This window comes from Vulpes vulpes, chromosome 14 (assembly GCF_048418805.1).
Source record: "Vulpes vulpes isolate BD-2025 chromosome 14, VulVul3, whole genome shotgun sequence".
Taxonomy (NCBI): Eukaryota; Metazoa; Chordata; class Mammalia; order Carnivora; family Canidae; genus Vulpes; species Vulpes vulpes.
This window is the reverse complement of record NC_132793.1, coordinates 38,086,144-38,103,345: the sequence shown is the minus strand read 5'-3', so window position 1 is coordinate 38,103,345 and position 17,202 is coordinate 38,086,144. Positions and strand designations below refer to the sequence as shown.

The window sequence follows — 17,202 nt, the reverse complement described above, 5'->3', positions numbered from 1 at the left end:
ATGCCTTTACTTCTTACATGAGACAAATGCAATTTTTGCGATATTAATTTTGAAATGGGAAGCTAACGAATTTGAAATAACAGATACCACTTTGAGTTTTCAAATATTGTGGTCCCTAGCTATTTGTGTGTGGCAGGGGGTCCTTACACTGGTGTGACCTTGGAGGTAATTACTTAGCCGTGTTGACCTTCATCCCTCCATCTGTAAGAAGACAAGGGATGGAGTAGAACTGTAGGGATTTCTAAACTAAATTCCCTTTCTGCCAGATGGATTATACTAAGGTCAAAAAAGGAAAATGGCTCTTGATCCCTTTGGAATTCTATATATACAAGAGGAGAGTTTCTCAGACAAGCCTTCTATCGAGCCTTTCCTTTACCTCATGAGATGCCAATATATACATTTCTCACTTCTTTTTGAATCCGGCAACTATCTTGCTAGTTCAAATGGAAGAATGAACATAGGAGTGATATCATTCACTCCTATGAATGGACCAGCTAGGGAACATGTAGATTCAGAGTCAAGAGATAGGAATGCTTTTTATCATTCAAAGGAACATATGGAAATGCAATCCCACTAGCTTAGGCACATACAAGTAGTTAGTTTGAGCACATATAGGAAGCACAGTCTTGAACAACAAGCACCAGATGTACCTAATGGAATACCCAACATGAAGAACAAAAGGTATTTGTCAGATTCCAAGTCTTTTGAGAGGCAATAGACCTCCATGGAACCAAACAGAGGGGCACTAAAAGCAACTAAGTAACATCTATTAACAGGACTTCATGGGCCTCCAATCAACAGTGTCCCCTTCCCAGAAGATACTTGCTCCCAGTTTTGCCCTTAAAAACCCTGACTTGTACACACACCATCAGGGAGTCTGGAATTTTTGAGTATTAGGTCCTTGTTCTCCTGGGTGACACCACACTAAGGAATAGCTCATCTTCCTTTAGAGCCAAAGCTCTGTGTCAGTTTTTCTTGGCTTGCTATATACCGGGTGGATAAACTCTCATTTGGTTTGGTTACATTTTGTCCAGAGGTTAAACTCCCCAATGTTAAGTGGACAGTTTTATAACATATTTTCACAGTCAAAACTATATTATGAAACTTTTCCCAGGAAGAACAACCAAAAGGCAATGTAGGTCAAAATCCACTGAGTGGTGTAATTCAGATTTGTGCATTTCATTATATGTAGACTTTACCTCAAAAGAAAGAGTAGACAAGTATTGTAGACAAGTATTGAAGCTACATAATATGCATGCAGAAAGATTTGGGGTGAAGTGTACTGATTGTACAACTTTCTTTGAAATGCATAAAACAAAAGGATTGATAGAGGAATGGAGAGATGATAGACATGTAATAAAACGAATATAATAAAATATTAATTGGAGAATCTAGGTGGTAGGTATACGAATATTTACTGTAGAACTCCTTTAATTTTTATGTGATTTTACAAATATTCACAATAAGACATTTAAGAAAAAGGTGGGGTTTTTTTTCTAGTTATAAAAACACAGAGCCTGGGGCCAGCCTGAACTACTAACTAGAGGTTTAATCTTAGGCAAATTGACTTAATTTTTGTTTGATGAGTTGACTCATCTAAAAAAATGGGATATAGTAAGAGTATCAAACTCATAAATTGTTGTGAGGAACAAGTGATTTAGTATTTGTAAGGTTCTTAGCATGTAGTGTGATATACAATTTTGTTACATGAAACTTAAAAATCATCTCATATATAGGGATATTGGTGGGAGAAGAGACTGTACTGACTTTTTTTTTTTTTTTGGATATTCAACCCTAAGACTTCAGAGTTTATTAAAACCAGATGACAGGCTTATTATATACCCTGTGGTATTTGTCATTTTCTCTCTAATCCAGGTATGTTTCCTCTCATACTAAGAGGCAGGAATCATCAGGATGGTGATATTTAATATCTGTTTTCATTTCCTTCAAAAAGTTCCACTTGCTTAAAGCATGTTCCCTGACCCCAGGCTTAGAGTACATATTATATCTGGATATCAGTATAAAAGCATGTAGCTACCTGGTTGTACAAAATAATCTAGTGATTTGGTGATTTTTAAAAAAAGGACAGTGAATAGTATCCATGTTCTCCAACAAAGGTTAGGAGACCTGTAAATTAATCAATAAGAGGTTTTATACTTTGAAATTTACAAAGAAGCCTATATATCACATTAATTGGGACTTGCTCCATATTTTAAAGTATTAGACATATGGACAATAGCAATTTAAATAGCAATTTAAATAGCAAACAAAATAAGCTGAAATGAGAATTCTTACAATAGATTAGTATAAATAGGCAGTCTTTATTCATTCCACAAATATTATTGAGCACTTACTATGTACAGACTCTGGTTTAGGTGCTGGGGATCCAGCTGTGAATAAGACAGAAATCCCTGCTCACATGGTGCTTATATTTAGAAGATGAGGCAGACAAGAGATAGGATATCAATTAGCATGGTGTGTATATGTGTGTGTCTCTGCTTCTGTGTGTGTCTGTGTCTGTGTACAGTGTTAAGGACTAATGAAAACAATCAGGAAGGGGAGAGAGGTGGTGAGAAGACTTGCAATTTTAGATAGGGTCGTGAGCTTATATCTCATAGAGAGGGTAACATCTGAGTGAGGATTTGAGGGCAGGGAGGGTGCAGGCATGTGGATGTCTAGAAAGTACATACAGGAGAGGAAGTGTGAGTGTCCCCAGAAGCAGGATGTGTGGCCTGCTTGCTCCAGTGTGGCTGGAATAGATTAGGCAATGGAAAAAGAAGCAGGAGGTGAGTCAGAGAGGACCAAGCCATGAGGCCTTATGGCCATTAGAAGGATTTTGTCTTTTGAGTAAGATGGAAGCCATGAGAAGGATTTGAGCAAGAGTGACATTCTGGATTTCATTTCGACTAGATCTCTCTGGCTATTCTACTGAAAACAGTCTTGCTGGTGGTGATGGAAGGGAAGGCAGAGGTAGAAGCGGAATATGGTGGTTTTAAATTTTGTCCATGAATTCTTTGATATTATTCCCATTAAGAAGTTGGGGTAGGAGGAGGTCCCTTTCCCTTGAATCAGGTGGGCTTGCTTGTGACTACTTCAACCTATAGAGTAGGGTAGAAGTAAAGCTGAGCTCTGGGGCTAGGTTACAAAAGGCCACGGGATTTCTACTCCATTTACTAGAAAACACTCTTAAAGCCCTCCTGCCACATTGGCAATACCTATTTGTCCTTTCTTTCAGCTATTCCAGCCCTGATGCTAGACATGGGAGTGAGGAAGCCATCTGGGAGACAGATCCTTCTGGACCAGCTGTTCCAGATCCAGCAGTAGAGTCATCCCTGTCAAGGCCCCAGATATCATGGAACAGAAAGAAAAATCTGTCCTGGTGTTTCTTTTCTGAATTCCTGACCAGCAGAATCAGTGAGCATAATAAGATGATTATTGTTTAATGTCACTATGTGTTGGGGATGGTTGTTTATACAGCAATAGGTAACTGGAACACAGAGAGAAGAGGTGAGCCTGCTGTAACCAGCAGGCCATCTGTATCCAGATGAGAAGTAATGGTGACTGAGACTAGGGTGCTTGCTGTGGGGAGGTCGAGTAGATTCTGGGTATACTGTGGAAACAGGATCATGAATTTGCTGAGTGAATGTCAAATGAGAGAGAAAAGTTATGAATGATGCTCAAGTTTTGATTTGAGCCACTGGAAGAACAGAGTTGTCACTTCCTGGGACAGGAAAGACTATAAGGGGAGCAGGTTTGAAGGTAGAGGGTGGGAGCTCAGTTTTGGACATGGTAAGTAGAAGTTGCCTTTTGATTACCCAAATGGAAAGTAGGTAGTTGGAAATGACATAGATACGCACGCACGCGCGCGCGCGCGCGCACACACACACACACACACACACACACATTGATTAGACAAGATCAGATCATCATGAAAGAAACACAGAACAGAGGAGAATGAAAATTCTGAGCCTTGGGTAGCTCCATTGTTTAAAAGTCAAGGAGATGAAGAGAAACCTTGATAGTTTCCATAAAGGAATGGTGAGTGATAGATGAGTGTTATATCCTAGAAGCCAAGAGAAGAACATGCTTTAAGGAGGATGGGGTGATTACTTGCTTCAGATGCTGCTGACAGGCCAAGAAAAATGAGGTCTTGAGAAGCCACCATTGGATGGTGGAATTTGAGGGTTTAGAACTATCATTTATTGGGTAGCTATTATATACCAGGCATTGCCCTGAACACTCTTAGAATAGTTGTAGAGGAGAAACAGACGACTATAGGCCAACTTTAATACATAATAGTTACCACTTACTGACTATCTACTATGTATCTGATAGTCATGGGGAGCCTTACATATTCTACCTCATTTAATCCTCATCATTGCCTTGTGGGATATGGATCAGAGACATGAGGCCATCTGCTCAATGTGGCACAGCTAGTAATGGGCAGAGTGGGACTCAAACCCAGTTCTATCTGATGTTGAAGCTATTGGTCTTTCTGCTATCTATTCCTCTTTAAGTGATTTTTCTGGGAAATCCTGAGGGGTGCTGGGGTGCTTGGGTATGGAAACCACCAGAAAATAAATACCTTTTTAACTTTGAGTTAAGTTTTACTCAAGGTTTTAGGGGAGAATTTAAAAGTAGTTTTAAAGTTAAAGATATATGAATGCATTGTAGTGTTGTAAAAGACAAAATGTTGTAGAATGGCTTGGGGTTATGTGTGTTTTTCTTTCTTTGGTGAATCAACTTGTGGATCTCTTACCCTATCTTCTCTGGAGAGGTTGATTTGCTGGTTTTTCTGGTTGGGTTGTGAGAACAGATGTAGCCTAATTAATAAAGGCACTCCAGGGCTGAGGCTGATAACCTGGGAATCTGAGAAAGTCAGGGAAGGCATGAATTCTCTACATGGAAAACTTCATGATTATGGACTTATTTATCCTTCCATAGGAGGTATCTATCAGTTTCACAAGAGGAATCTTGATTTCCAAAAGGCTAAGCCCCACATGACAGAGAAAGAACAGTCAGGTATAACTTGTAGCTATGAGGATAATCATGACTTGCATATAGACTTTTTCTTGTGCAACTTTTGAAGGCCCAGTTATATCATATCTAGAGAACAATAATAGTGACCAGGACTTATGATTGCATTGTCTAATGAAAAGTTTGGGGCAGTCCTGGTGGCTCAGCAGCTTAGCGCTGCCTTCAGCCCAGGGGTCTGATCCTGGCGACCAGAGTTCCACGTCAGGCTCCCTACATGGAGCTGCTTCTCCCTCTGCTTGTGTCTCTGACTCTCTCTCTCTCTCTCTCTCTCTCATGAATAAATAAAATCTTAAAAAAAAAAGTTTGTGTGTCATTTCCTATAAAGCCTGAGAGATGAGATTTGACCAGTAAAATATTGTCAGTTCTCTGACATTTCTATAAACACTTTGGGACCTAATGTTTGGTCAGGAATATGTGTGGTTGGTCATAATTGTTCCTCAAACTTGCACATCCCAGGATCTAGTATCAATGTAGTAACTCAGGAAAATGAAGATGTGAAACTCATCTATTGCTTTTTAAAAAATATAAAGTCTAAATTAAGAGGAGCCAAATTCCCTGAGGCATTTTCCCTAATACGTATGAAAAAAGAGCACTGAATTAATGACCTCTTAGTTTTCTCATCCTATTTACTTATAGCTCAGAGGTTACAGATTTGTGGCTGGTAGCAATGTTTCCCTGAAATCTGTACTATTTGAATTTTTAAAGATTAGATGCTAATGCTTAAAAATCAGGATATTTTTCTTCCCCACATCTCTTCCCACCCCATTTGGATTTCCAGCTTCTTTTGAAAATCATACATTCTGTCAACCAATACAGTAAAACTCTCGAGGCAGCAATATTCAGATTGGCAGTGTGATGGATAAAGTAGATTGCAGAGAAAAAATTTGAATACTTATCAGAGCTATGCTTACAGTGCTGTTGTTGTTGTTTTCAAATGGTTAATCTAACCTTTTAATCTGATTCTAATTTGGTGGCAGCAGCTCCTTCTCACATGAATTTATAGTTTTGTATACTACAGAATTCCAGAGAAACTACATTAATTCAGGCCTACTGAGACAAATGTGATTATACTTAGTAAAAAGATTAAGTATTTAAAAATAAATGTAGTTTATTTCTTGCAATTAATTAGATTAATATCAATATCTCTAGCAGTATTTCCAAAGGGAAAGTTGTTAAAGGAAACTTTAACAAATAGATAAAATTAGTATTTAATTGGCAGATATTAAATATATTTAATTAAAAACATGTATTCTTTTAATTAATAAAAACATCTGCACCTGAACACACACATGCTCCTGAGTCAGCTCTTTCTTCATAGATAATGCAGTAAATTACAGGCCTCCTTAGGTTGAATAATTACACATCAGACTTGGCAGCGTTCAAATGATTATGCTTTTGCACTGGTGATATTTGAGTTTATTGTATTTGGTATTGGGCTATACCCACCAGACACTTAAAGCATACAGTCCTTATTTCAAAACACAAGCAAAACAAAAGTGTACAGCTTCAGGAAAGACATCCTTGCCACCGAATGGATGCACATGGGTGGCCCAAACAAACTCTTCCCTCAAGATGCAATTAGCAACTCTGAAAATGGTTATTAAGTAAGATTACAGAGTGATTTTTCTAGGCATTTTAAAGATATAGAATATCCACATGCTCATTTATCTACTGCTGCTTAACAAGCCATCACCACAGTTGAAACATATTTGTTTGCTCAGCAATCGGTAATTGAGCAGGGCTCAGTGGGGACGACACAGCTATACTGCATGAAGTATCAGTAGGGAGCAGACAGGCACTGGGGCTGGAGGACCCACTTCCAAGAGCTTACTCACATGAACTACAAGCTGGTGCTGCATCTTAGCCAGGGCATAGCAAGGACACTTGGTTTCTTTCTACTTGGGCTACTCTTTGGGATGCTTAGGCTTTCCCCAAGCATGGTGGCTAGATTCCAAGAGTGAGTGTTCTAAGAGGACTGGGTTCAAGCCACAAGGCTTAGTAACTTGTAACTTGTAACTTAATCTCAGAAATTCCAGATTTTTCCCTCTGTCTTATGCTATTGGCCAAGTAAGTCATTGGGTCTAACCTGGATTCAAAGGGAGTAGAATGGATTCCATCTCTCAATGGGAAATACCCCAAAGAATTTGCAAGGATCCTCCATCTATCATATCACATGTCCAAGATGTCACTATTACCAGGAAACCCTGTGTTAAGTAAACTGTCTATTCAGGGTGGTCATGCGTCCTTGAAGAACACTTCTGAAAACTAAATTATCTCCAGAGCTCCATCTGGGGCTCAGTCTGAGTCCATATGACTTAGAGTTACATAGGCCAATTTTCTTTAAATCCAGAGTTGTTTAAAGTGAAGAGTGGGGTGGAGGGTGGCCAGTGCATTGATGTAGTGTGTCCATGAGTGGACTATATTGCATACTGAAAGCTCTGGCATGTGACAGTTTGGAACTAAGCTAAATTTTAATCAAAAACAATAAGGAAATCAAGCAAAAACAATTCACAATACCTTTAACCCACAGTGACTTGGCCCTTCAAGGCTGAGGTCAGTTTGCCCCTTGGCTGTGGGAGGAGGTATGAATTCCATTTCTATTATTATCTTATAGTTAGAGAAACAGTGTAGACTAAGGACTTCGGTTCTAGAATTGGACAAACCTAGTTTCAAAAACCAGAATTGATACTTATGAGTTGATGACCATAGTTAACTTAAACTTTGTTTCCTCTATCAGACCTCTAAAATGGGTCTGATAGGAGAACCTGGGTGGCTCAGTTAATTAAGCACCCAACTCTTGATCTCAGCTCAGATCATGGTCTCAGGGTCATGGAACAGACTCCTTGCAGGCTCCTGGCTCAGCGCAGAGTCTGCTTGTCCCTTCCCTTCCCCTCTGCCTTTCTCTGCTCCCCCAATCCCATGCTCTCTCTCTCTCAAATAAGTAAATTTTTAAAATCTTAAAAAATAAAATAAAATAAAATAAAAAATAAAATAGGTCTGATAGTAATAGTATATACCTTAGAGGAATGTAATGAGATGATGAATCCAAAGCACTTAGAATGCCTGGCATTTAGAAAGACTCAATACAGAACTCATACAGCAGTTCGGCAGTGTGGCAGGATACAAAAATCAATGCCCAGAAATCAGTGGCATTTCTATACACTAGCAATGAGACAGAAGAGAAATTAAGGAGTCAATCCCATTTACAATTGCACCCAAAAGTGTAAGATACCTAGGAATAAACCTAACCAAAGAGGTAAAGGATCTATACCCTCAAAACTATAGAACACTTCTGAAAGAAATTGAGGAAGACAAAAAGAGATGGAAAAATATTCCATGCTCATGGATTGGAAGAATTAATATTGTGAAAATGTCAATGCTACCCAGGGAAATTTACATGTTTAATGCAATCCCTATCAAAATACCATGGACTTTCTTCAGAAAGTTAGAACAAATCATCTTAAGATTTGTGTGGAATCAGAAAAGGCCCCCAATAGCCAGGGGAATATTAAAAAAGAAAACCATAGCTGGGGCATCACAATGCCGGATTTCAGGTTGTACTACAAAGCTGTGATCATCAAGACTGTGGTACTGGCACAAAAACAGACACATAGATCAATGGAACAGAATAGAGAACCCAGAAGTGGACTTTAACCATCAATTTTATAGTCAACTAATATTCGACAAAGCAGGGAAGACTATCCACTGGAAAAAGACAGTCTTTCAATAAATGGTGCTGGGAAAATTGGACATCCACATGCAGAAGAATGAAACTAGACCATTCTCTTACACCACACACAAAGATACACTCAAAATGGATGAAGGATCTAAATGTGAGACAAGAATCCATCAAAAGGAGGAGAACACAGGAAACACCCTTTTTGAACTTGGCCATAGCAACTTCTTGCAAGATACCTCCATGAAGGCAAGGGAAACAAAAGCAAAAATGAATTATTGGGACTTGATCAAGATAAAAAGCTTCTGCACAGCAAAAGAAACAGTCCACAAAACTAAAAGACAATCTACAGAATGGGAGAAGGTATTTGCAAATGACCTATCAGATAAAGGGCTAGTATCCAAGATCTATAAAGAACTTATTAAACTCAACAGCAAACAAACAATCCAATCATGAAATGGGCAAAAGACATGAACAGAAATCTCACAGAGGAAGACATAGACATGGCCAACAAGCACATGAGAAAATGCTCCGTATCACTTGCCATCAGGGAAATACAAATCAAAACCACAATGAGATACCACCTCACACCAGTGAGAATGGGGAAAAATAACAAGACAGGAAACAACAAATGTTAGAGAGGATGTGGAGAAGGGGGAACCCTCTTGCACTGTTGGTGGGAATGTGAACTGGTACAGCCACTCTGGAAAACTGTGTGGAGGGTCCTCAAAGAGTTAAAAATAGACCTGCCCTATGACCCAGCAATTGCACTGCTGGGGATTTACCCCAAAGATACAGAGGCAGTTAAATGCTGGGACACCTGCACCCGATGTTTATAGCAGCAATGTCCACAATCGCCACACTGTGGAAGGAGCCTCGGTGTCCATCGAAAGATGAATGGATAAAGAAGATGTGGTTTATGCATACAATGGAATATTACTCAGCCATTAGAAACGACAAATACCCACCATTTACTTCAACATGGATGGAACTGGAGGGTATTATGCTGAGTGAAATGAGTCAATCGGAGAAGGACAAATATTATATGGTCTCATTCATTTGGGGAATATAAAAATTAGTGGAAGGGAATCAAGGGAAAGGAGAGAAAATGAGTGAAAATATCAGTGAGGGTGACAAAACATGAGAGACACCTAACTCTGGGAAATGAACAAGGGGTAGTGGAAGGGGAAGTGGGCGGGGGGTTGGGGTGACTGGGTGATGAGCACTAAGGGGAGCACCTGGCAGGATGAGCACTGGGTGTTATGCTATATGTTGGCAAATTGAAAAATAAATAAATAAATAAATAAATAAATAAATAAATAAATAAATTTAAAGAAAGACTCAATACATATTGGGGATTATCATAATTATTATTTTCTTGATTACCTCCCAAGATTCTTAACTACTGGCCAATATGTATTAGGAGTGGGAGCATGGTATTCTAGAATATTTGTGGTCACAATGAAAGCATAAGCCTCTTCCTTTTCATTGGTAACTTATGCAACTGGAATTATTTTCAGTTCTTAAAGTAAAGGCTTCTAGGCTTATTTTCATGGAAAGCAGATAATACTGTGGGTCTGGGGCAACGTGTTGGAGTAAAAAGAAATTGGCTAAGGTATGATCTAGAATTTATGTTCCAGTTTACTTCTAGCTGTGTGACCTTGGGAAGTCACTTGTGTTCTCAGAGTCTCAATTTCCTCATCCATACAAACACGGGTCATAAAGTCCATTTGGCAGTATTATTATGAGAATTAAATGAGGCAAATTTTATAAAAGTACCTGGAAGGGAGCAGTTACCAATAATATTATTTATTGGCCTTACTATTATTATCAAAGTGATCAAAATAATTAGATTATTCCAACTAAGTTTCAACTTGCTTTTGTACCTTATAGACACAACATGAAAAAACATCTTTTCTTTGCCTTCTCATGGAAATTTATTCTAGCATATTCCTTTCCTTTCCGTTCCTTACTTCCCTGTTCTTCTCTTCCCATTTCTTACCTTTTGTATTTCCATTTGGACTTTCTTCATATCTTTGCCTATTTTTTTTTCTTTTTTGCTTTGGTTTTGTATGTTCTGTATTGGTTTCTAAAGGTGTTTTACATATTAAGAAATTTGCATTTCATGACATGAATGCAAACATTTTTCTCAGTCTGTAATTTGCCTTCTGCTTCTTTTATGGTGCTATTTTTGTTCTGTTGCCATGCAGAAAGAAATACTTTTTATGTAGTCAAATTTTCAACCTCTTCTTTTATGGTTCCTATGTAATATAGTTATAGTTTCTACAGGCAAATATTATTAAAAATGTATATTTTTAGCACAATTATGGATTGATTTTAAGAATTAAATATAATATTTATCTATGTGTTTCCTGTGCTGGTATAAAACCACTTTAATTCTTGTACTGCATAACATGGTTTGTTAGTTGGTAGTCCTGGTTCCTTCTCAATGTCATTCTTTTTCATAAACTTGCTGTTTATTCTTGCTTGTTAATTTTTCCACAAAATTTTAAAAGTCATTCATCTGGTTCAAAAAATATGTTGTTTCATTTATTGGGCTCACATGAAATTTATGGATTAATTTAGGCAGAATTAACATTTTTTTCGTCGAGACTTCCTATCCATGAAGATTGTATGACTGTCCACTTATTCCAGTTTTCTTTTATGTCTCTCAGCAGCATTTAAATGCTGCTCTTCAAAACTGATTTTCAATTCAAATTGATTTTCACTTTTTACATCTATTCCCAAGTACAACATTTCTGATGTTAGTGTAAATGGGGTTTTACTTCAATTATACTTTCCAATTGATTTTTATTCATTTTCTTTATATCTTTTCCCATACAGAGTTTTAGTTTTTCCTTATGTAGTAAAATTCACTAAATTTTTCTTCATAGTTTCTACTTTTTCACTTTATTTGAGTGCAAAGGGAGAAAATCATGACAATGATATTCAACACTGACAATACTTCTCTTGTTTTCTCTCTTGCCAGCCACAGTAGGAGGTTCTGTTTATGTTGCTTAATAGCATAATCTAGTCATCCATGATGATTAGTCCATTAGGCCAAATATAATCCATTAGCCATGTTCTAAAAGTCACCAGAGATAAAACCCACACAGCCTGAGAAAACCACATCTGAACATGGTGATCCTCTTTTCAAAGGTCCCTCATTACAAATATTTGTGACTATACACTTTTGTTGCTATATCTGGATCCCCTTGCATTCTGATGATTTCTTGCAGCAAGCACTGATAGCTTAGTTTGAGGGCTTTCTTTAGTCATATGTAGTCAGGCTAGAAATGCTCTGTGGTTAATGTTCCTGGGAGAATCCCTCCTGTCAATGGACAGGAGTTAGATGACATATACCTCTTTTTTTCTTGTGACTTCGTTGGGACAACTTTGAGGCATACTCTACACCATCATCAAATTACCCCCCCCCCAAATATGAGCCCTAGTTACCAACAGAGGTAACCTGTTCATGAGTGTATTGACTTCCTTTTCTTCCATGTCTCACTTTACCCTTCCCCTAATTCCTGAGTTCACCTCCCAAATAAAATTCTTGCGCTCAAATCCTTATGTCTGAGTCTATTTCTTGGGGAACCTAAACTAAGACAAAGATATTTTATGATCTTATCCCACCTACTTTTACAAGTTTATTACCTATTTACCTGCATTAAACATTTTAAACTTAGTTCCATTTACCCAATCTCCAATGACCAAACATATCATGTCTTAATGTTTTGTATCTTTCTAAGAATATTTCCTTCTGTTAGAATGCCTTCCCATGACTGTGTGCCTGGCTACTCTGCCTTTCAGAGTCAGGCCAAAAGTGACTTCTTTGCCTTCCTACCCTGGGTAGGATGCCCACTCCTCTGTATTCCCAAATATGGTTCATAGATCTCTGCTATGATGGATTGTTTCCAAGGATGGTCACAATAATTCCTCCAATCCCTCACAACCTTCTGCAATGTGACTTTGCAAGCTCACCCCATTAAGAAGCAGAGCCCATTTCCCTTCCCCTTGCATCTGGGCTGGCCTTGTGACAATAGAATGTGGTAGAAGTAAGCATGAACCTAAGCCTTAAGAGGACGTGCAGTTTGCATTTTCATTCTCTTGGAAGCCAGCCTTCATGTAAAGAAACTTGAACTACTCTGTTGATACTGAAAGACCACATGGAGAGGGTATACTTGTGGATACAAAAGGTTCCCCAGACAACAGCCAGTTCCAATGTCTCAGTGGGTCCATATTGGATGTTCATTAAACACCATATGGAGCACAGACAACCATCCCCACACCAAGCCTGCCTGAATTCTTAGCCCACAGAAATTATCAGCAGTTGTTTAAAACTATTAAATTTTGGGTAGTTGGCATTGTTGTTACACAGAATTAGATAACTGCAACATCTATTATAGAACTTGTCATTAAATATTATAATTACTTATCTACTTGTCTGCCACATTGGTGAGCTACTATAAATGGAGTCAGAATATTCCTATCTCAATAGATGCAATACCTGACATGTGGGATGCTATAGAATGATGAGCCTATGAAGAAATGAGACTGTTTAAGGAGATCACGGTGTCACATTGAGGATTTGTTAAAGGAAATGAGAAACAAAAAACAAAAGGTACTAGAGAATGATTGTGGAAGACAAGAGTGGATGAACATTCAGAGCAGTTGCAAGAGATCTCCAAGACTTGTCGTTTATGAGTTCTCCTAATAATTGGTGAGATTATTGACCTCCGTTTCAAGCAGTGTGCAGCCTAGATGGGCCCAACAGACATAAATATTGACAAGGGCCTGGCAGGCAGCTACCACTGTGTGCAATTAAACTGTAAGTCATGGTTCTCACTGTCTAGAGTTTATATTGTAACAGAAAAGCAGATGTACCAGGACATTGTGGGCTACAGAAGGATATGAAAAAGTGAGGAGTACAGAAGCTCATATTCAATGGTTAGAGAGCTAGGAAGGATTTTCATGAATCTGCTTAATCTTTCCCATTCATGTAGCATTTACCGAGTACCACCTGAGCATGGCATTCCCTCTCCCTCTTATGCTGAAGCCTCACTAAATTGAGAGAAGTTTCTCAAATGTTCCACACTCCATCATGCCTCAGGGCCTTTGCTTTTACCCCTCTTCCTTTCTAGAATGCTCTGTGACCTATGCTCCCATGCCCTCACCTAGCAATGCTTACATTCATTTCTGGGGCTCCTCTCCCTTCTTTCTCTCATTCAGCCCCCAGGAATAAACTCCCCATTTGTTCTACCATTTCAAGTGTCTCCGGATTCAGTATGAGTCCTCCTTGCTCTACAAAGCCATCACTGGCCACCCCAACCTGAGGTTTCTTAGAATGTAGTAGAAAGGGAACTGGCTTTGGAGCAATATGAATTTCAGTTCAAATCTGGCTATGCTGCTTATAATTCTGCACAAGTTCCTTAATCTCTTGTGTTTCTTCCCCTGTAAATTGAGCATGATGCTACCACTTCATGGGGCTGTAATGAGGGTACAGGAGGTCTCTACATAAAGTGTTTAGCTAAGTCCTGATACGTAGCACACCCACTGATACATGCTATTGTTTTCCTCCTCTCTGAACTTCTGATATTTAATATCTGTACCACTCATTTGTCCTTCACTCATAATTGCTTTATGACAGCTCTTGTCCTGTACCATCATTTAACTTAATGTATTTATTATTAAATTTTAGCTTTCTCCTAATAGCTAAGTTGTCATTTTTTGTACATCTTTATATGTCCAAAGGACAACAGATTCTTAATAAATATTAATGCGTGAGTGAATAGATGGTGGGATGAGTGACTACCTCTCAGGGCTGTCTATACTACAGTTTTATTTATTTTTTTTTAATTTTTATTTATTTATGATAGTCACACAGAGAGAGAGAGAGAGAGGCAGAGACATAGGCAGAGGGAGAAGCAGGCTCCATGCACCGGGAGCCTGATGTGGGATTCGATCCTGGGTCTCCAGGATCGCGCCCTGGGCCAAAGGCAAGCGCCAAACCACTGCGCCACCCAGGGATCCCTATACTACAGTTTTAAAGTGTAACATTCAATGTCAAGAACTCAATGAATTAGAATAACTAATTGCAGGATATTTTTGTTTTCTAGGAAAGGAGTGGTTAGAGAAAAGTTCAACAGTTTTCCTTGATTCTATAGGATCAGTGTAATGAGGGAAAAATGCAGACCCCATCCCATAAAAAAATAACTTGAAGGCGATGCAGTACTCAGAACAATGAAGACACAAGGACTACCTCCCGAGCCTCAGGCTTTCTTAATATGAATGTATGGCCAGGTCAGACATAATGAGTGGGAGTAAAAAAGCAATTATGTGAGTAGTAATTCCCAATTAATTTTACAGGGATTAAGTAATCAATAGGAAATATCAAGTTTGAATTAAGATATTAAGGGCCCTTCCAACATTTATATGGATATGCTCATGAAGAAGGAGAACAAATGCTTTAGACAAGAGTGTTCTGTTACTGAGGCACTGTCTGTCAGAAGTAAGAGGTAGGATGACATATTACAAGTGAACAAATAAATGTACTTAATTAGTGATGAAAACCAAGAATTAGTGCATCCTTGGGTCATATGGGGTTTAAAGAGAAGACCGCACACAATAAGGTGGAGCTCCAAAAAAAAAAAAAAAAAAAAAAAACCTCCAGAAAGGAACTAGAAATCATCCACACAGAAGGATTCTGCTCCCTGGCTAAACTGGACACTGAGGTAGTGAGATGGATTCATGTTAGGCTGTCGAAACCAGGCTACACCAGAACAAAGAGAAGGAGGGTTCCGGAGAGAGTCCTCACAGTGATTTTCATATTCCTTTTTATGTCAAGGAACCCTTTGTTCTGAGTCTTACTGGGTCCCATGACACACAAAAGAAACAGAGATATTGCTGTATGATTGCAAAGTAGCAGGAAGAGAAAGCGTGACAGGATATTGAGAGAAGCTGGGAGAACCTTCCATCTTGCTTCATAGGACCGTGAGCCTGGCAGAACCGTGTTGGGAGGACTACTGGCCCAGGATATCTGTCAGCCTTTATGAACTGCTCTTGGCAAGTGGCAAGATTTTTGGTTAAGACCTGTTGGTTAAAGATCTCCAAAGCAAAATGTACTGACCCTAGTGATGCACAATTATGCATTAAGGATGACTACATCACCCACGAGGGAAAAACAGGCCCTTGTCTGCCTTACTCACCAAAAGCTCAGCACGGTTTATTCTTTCTGGAAAATATTTTTCGAGTCATAACTGAAGCTTTCAGTGGAAGCCAATTTCAATTTAGTTACACCTAAATATATCTGAACTAAACAGGTTCTGGACAGTCCTTCAGAGTGAGCTGTTGGAAGAGGCAACGGTAGCCCTCTTATTTCCTGCTGCTCTAACAGAGGCCTTGATGCTCAAGGACATTTTCCATTTTACAAGAGCACTTAGTAATGGATTTTTTGGATCTTGAGTTTCATCCTTACTTAGGGGTGGTTGTAACCATTGAGCTAAGTTTCCAACCTCAGAGACTAGAAGGTGGTTACAAAACCAAGATAAAGTAAAAGAGACAGAAGAACTTTGAAGGCCTTTTCTGCCCCTTGACGGGCCTCAGGATCAGACTGGTTAAGAGGGTGAACAGGTGTGTGGCCAGTGTTTCCAGCATTTCAAGGGCCAGGAGCATCTTGGGTGGTTAGCAGTCTAAATCAACACTTACTGACAAATAGATGGTGGATATTATTAGGATTGTCCTCACGGGAAAGATAGGAGTCGAATGTTTTCTCTTCATATTGTGGTAGGTTTCAGATGCTCAGCTGGGAGAGGCCAGGCCTGAGGTTTTTGATGGAAGCTTCCAAGCCTAGGATAACGCTTATTGTCAAGAGGGGAACACATTTTGGGACCATAGCCTTTTCACACACACCCGGGGCTCCAGAGTGTCCCTCCCCACCCATTTCTTCCAACTGGGAGCACGAATTTAATTCACTGGATGGTGGACTGGCCCCCAGCCAGCTCTGCCTGTCCGGTGATCTTAAAACAATCTAACTTTTTCCCTGGGTGGATGCTGGTTCCTATGGGGTGGATATGTAATGCAGGACTGCATGGGTTCCCTGCCCAGCTCCTCATTTCCCAAGAGTGAAGCTACCTGTTTGGCTATGCTAATTTGCTCTTGAAGCAGGTGAGCTCATCCCTGCTGCTTTAGCAGAGGGCATTATGCGAGGAGGGCGCTGCCTTTTCACAGGTGCCTTGTACACCGGGGCTCCCTCCTTGAATACACTGACAGCATTTCTGAAGTCCCTCCTCCTCCTCCTCCTCCTCCTCCTCCTCCTCCTCCTCCTCAGCACATCCCCATCAAACATTCTGTCAGAGCCAAGTGAGGCAAAAAGTATCAAATGGGAAAACAATGAAAGGCCTGTTGAGTTCCTGTGTGCACTGTGCAACAATAAGCCACACTTTCTGAAGTGTCTCAGAAAGGAATGCCTGTGATGTCGTTTCAAAGAA

General features: G+C 39.3%; 1 protein-coding gene and 1 long non-coding RNA gene across 7 annotated transcripts in view; one reads left to right on the top strand and one right to left on the bottom strand.

The window, feature by feature from the left end:
• LOC112922752 (uncharacterized) overlaps window positions 1–17,202 on the top strand; it is a 217,799-nt gene that overhangs the window by 177,964 nt on the left and 22,633 nt on the right. For 3 of the 5 annotated variants that reach the window (XR_011996978.1, XR_003235513.2, XR_011996975.1), the window contains one exon: window positions 3,236–5,338. This is a non-coding gene — a long non-coding RNA (uncharacterized lncRNA). Of the gene's footprint in view, window positions 1–3,235; window positions 5,339–17,202 lie in introns of those variants that run through there. The other 2 variants (XR_011996976.1, XR_011996977.1) reach the window with 1 other exon arrangement.
• Window positions 1–17,202, bottom strand: part of SPTLC3 (serine palmitoyltransferase long chain base subunit 3) — a 148,929-nt gene that overhangs the window by 130,646 nt on the left and 1,081 nt on the right. Inside the window, exon 1 of one of the 2 annotated variants that reach the window (XM_072736404.1) lies at window positions 16,421–16,561. The exons of the other annotated variant lie outside the window; for it this stretch is intronic. Within the exon in view, the coding sequence (XP_072592505.1) occupies window positions 16,421–16,492 (72 nt within the window). The 5' untranslated portion in view covers window positions 16,493–16,561. Of the gene's footprint in view, window positions 1–16,420; window positions 16,562–17,202 lie in introns of those variants that run through there. 2 annotated transcript variants of the gene reach the window in all.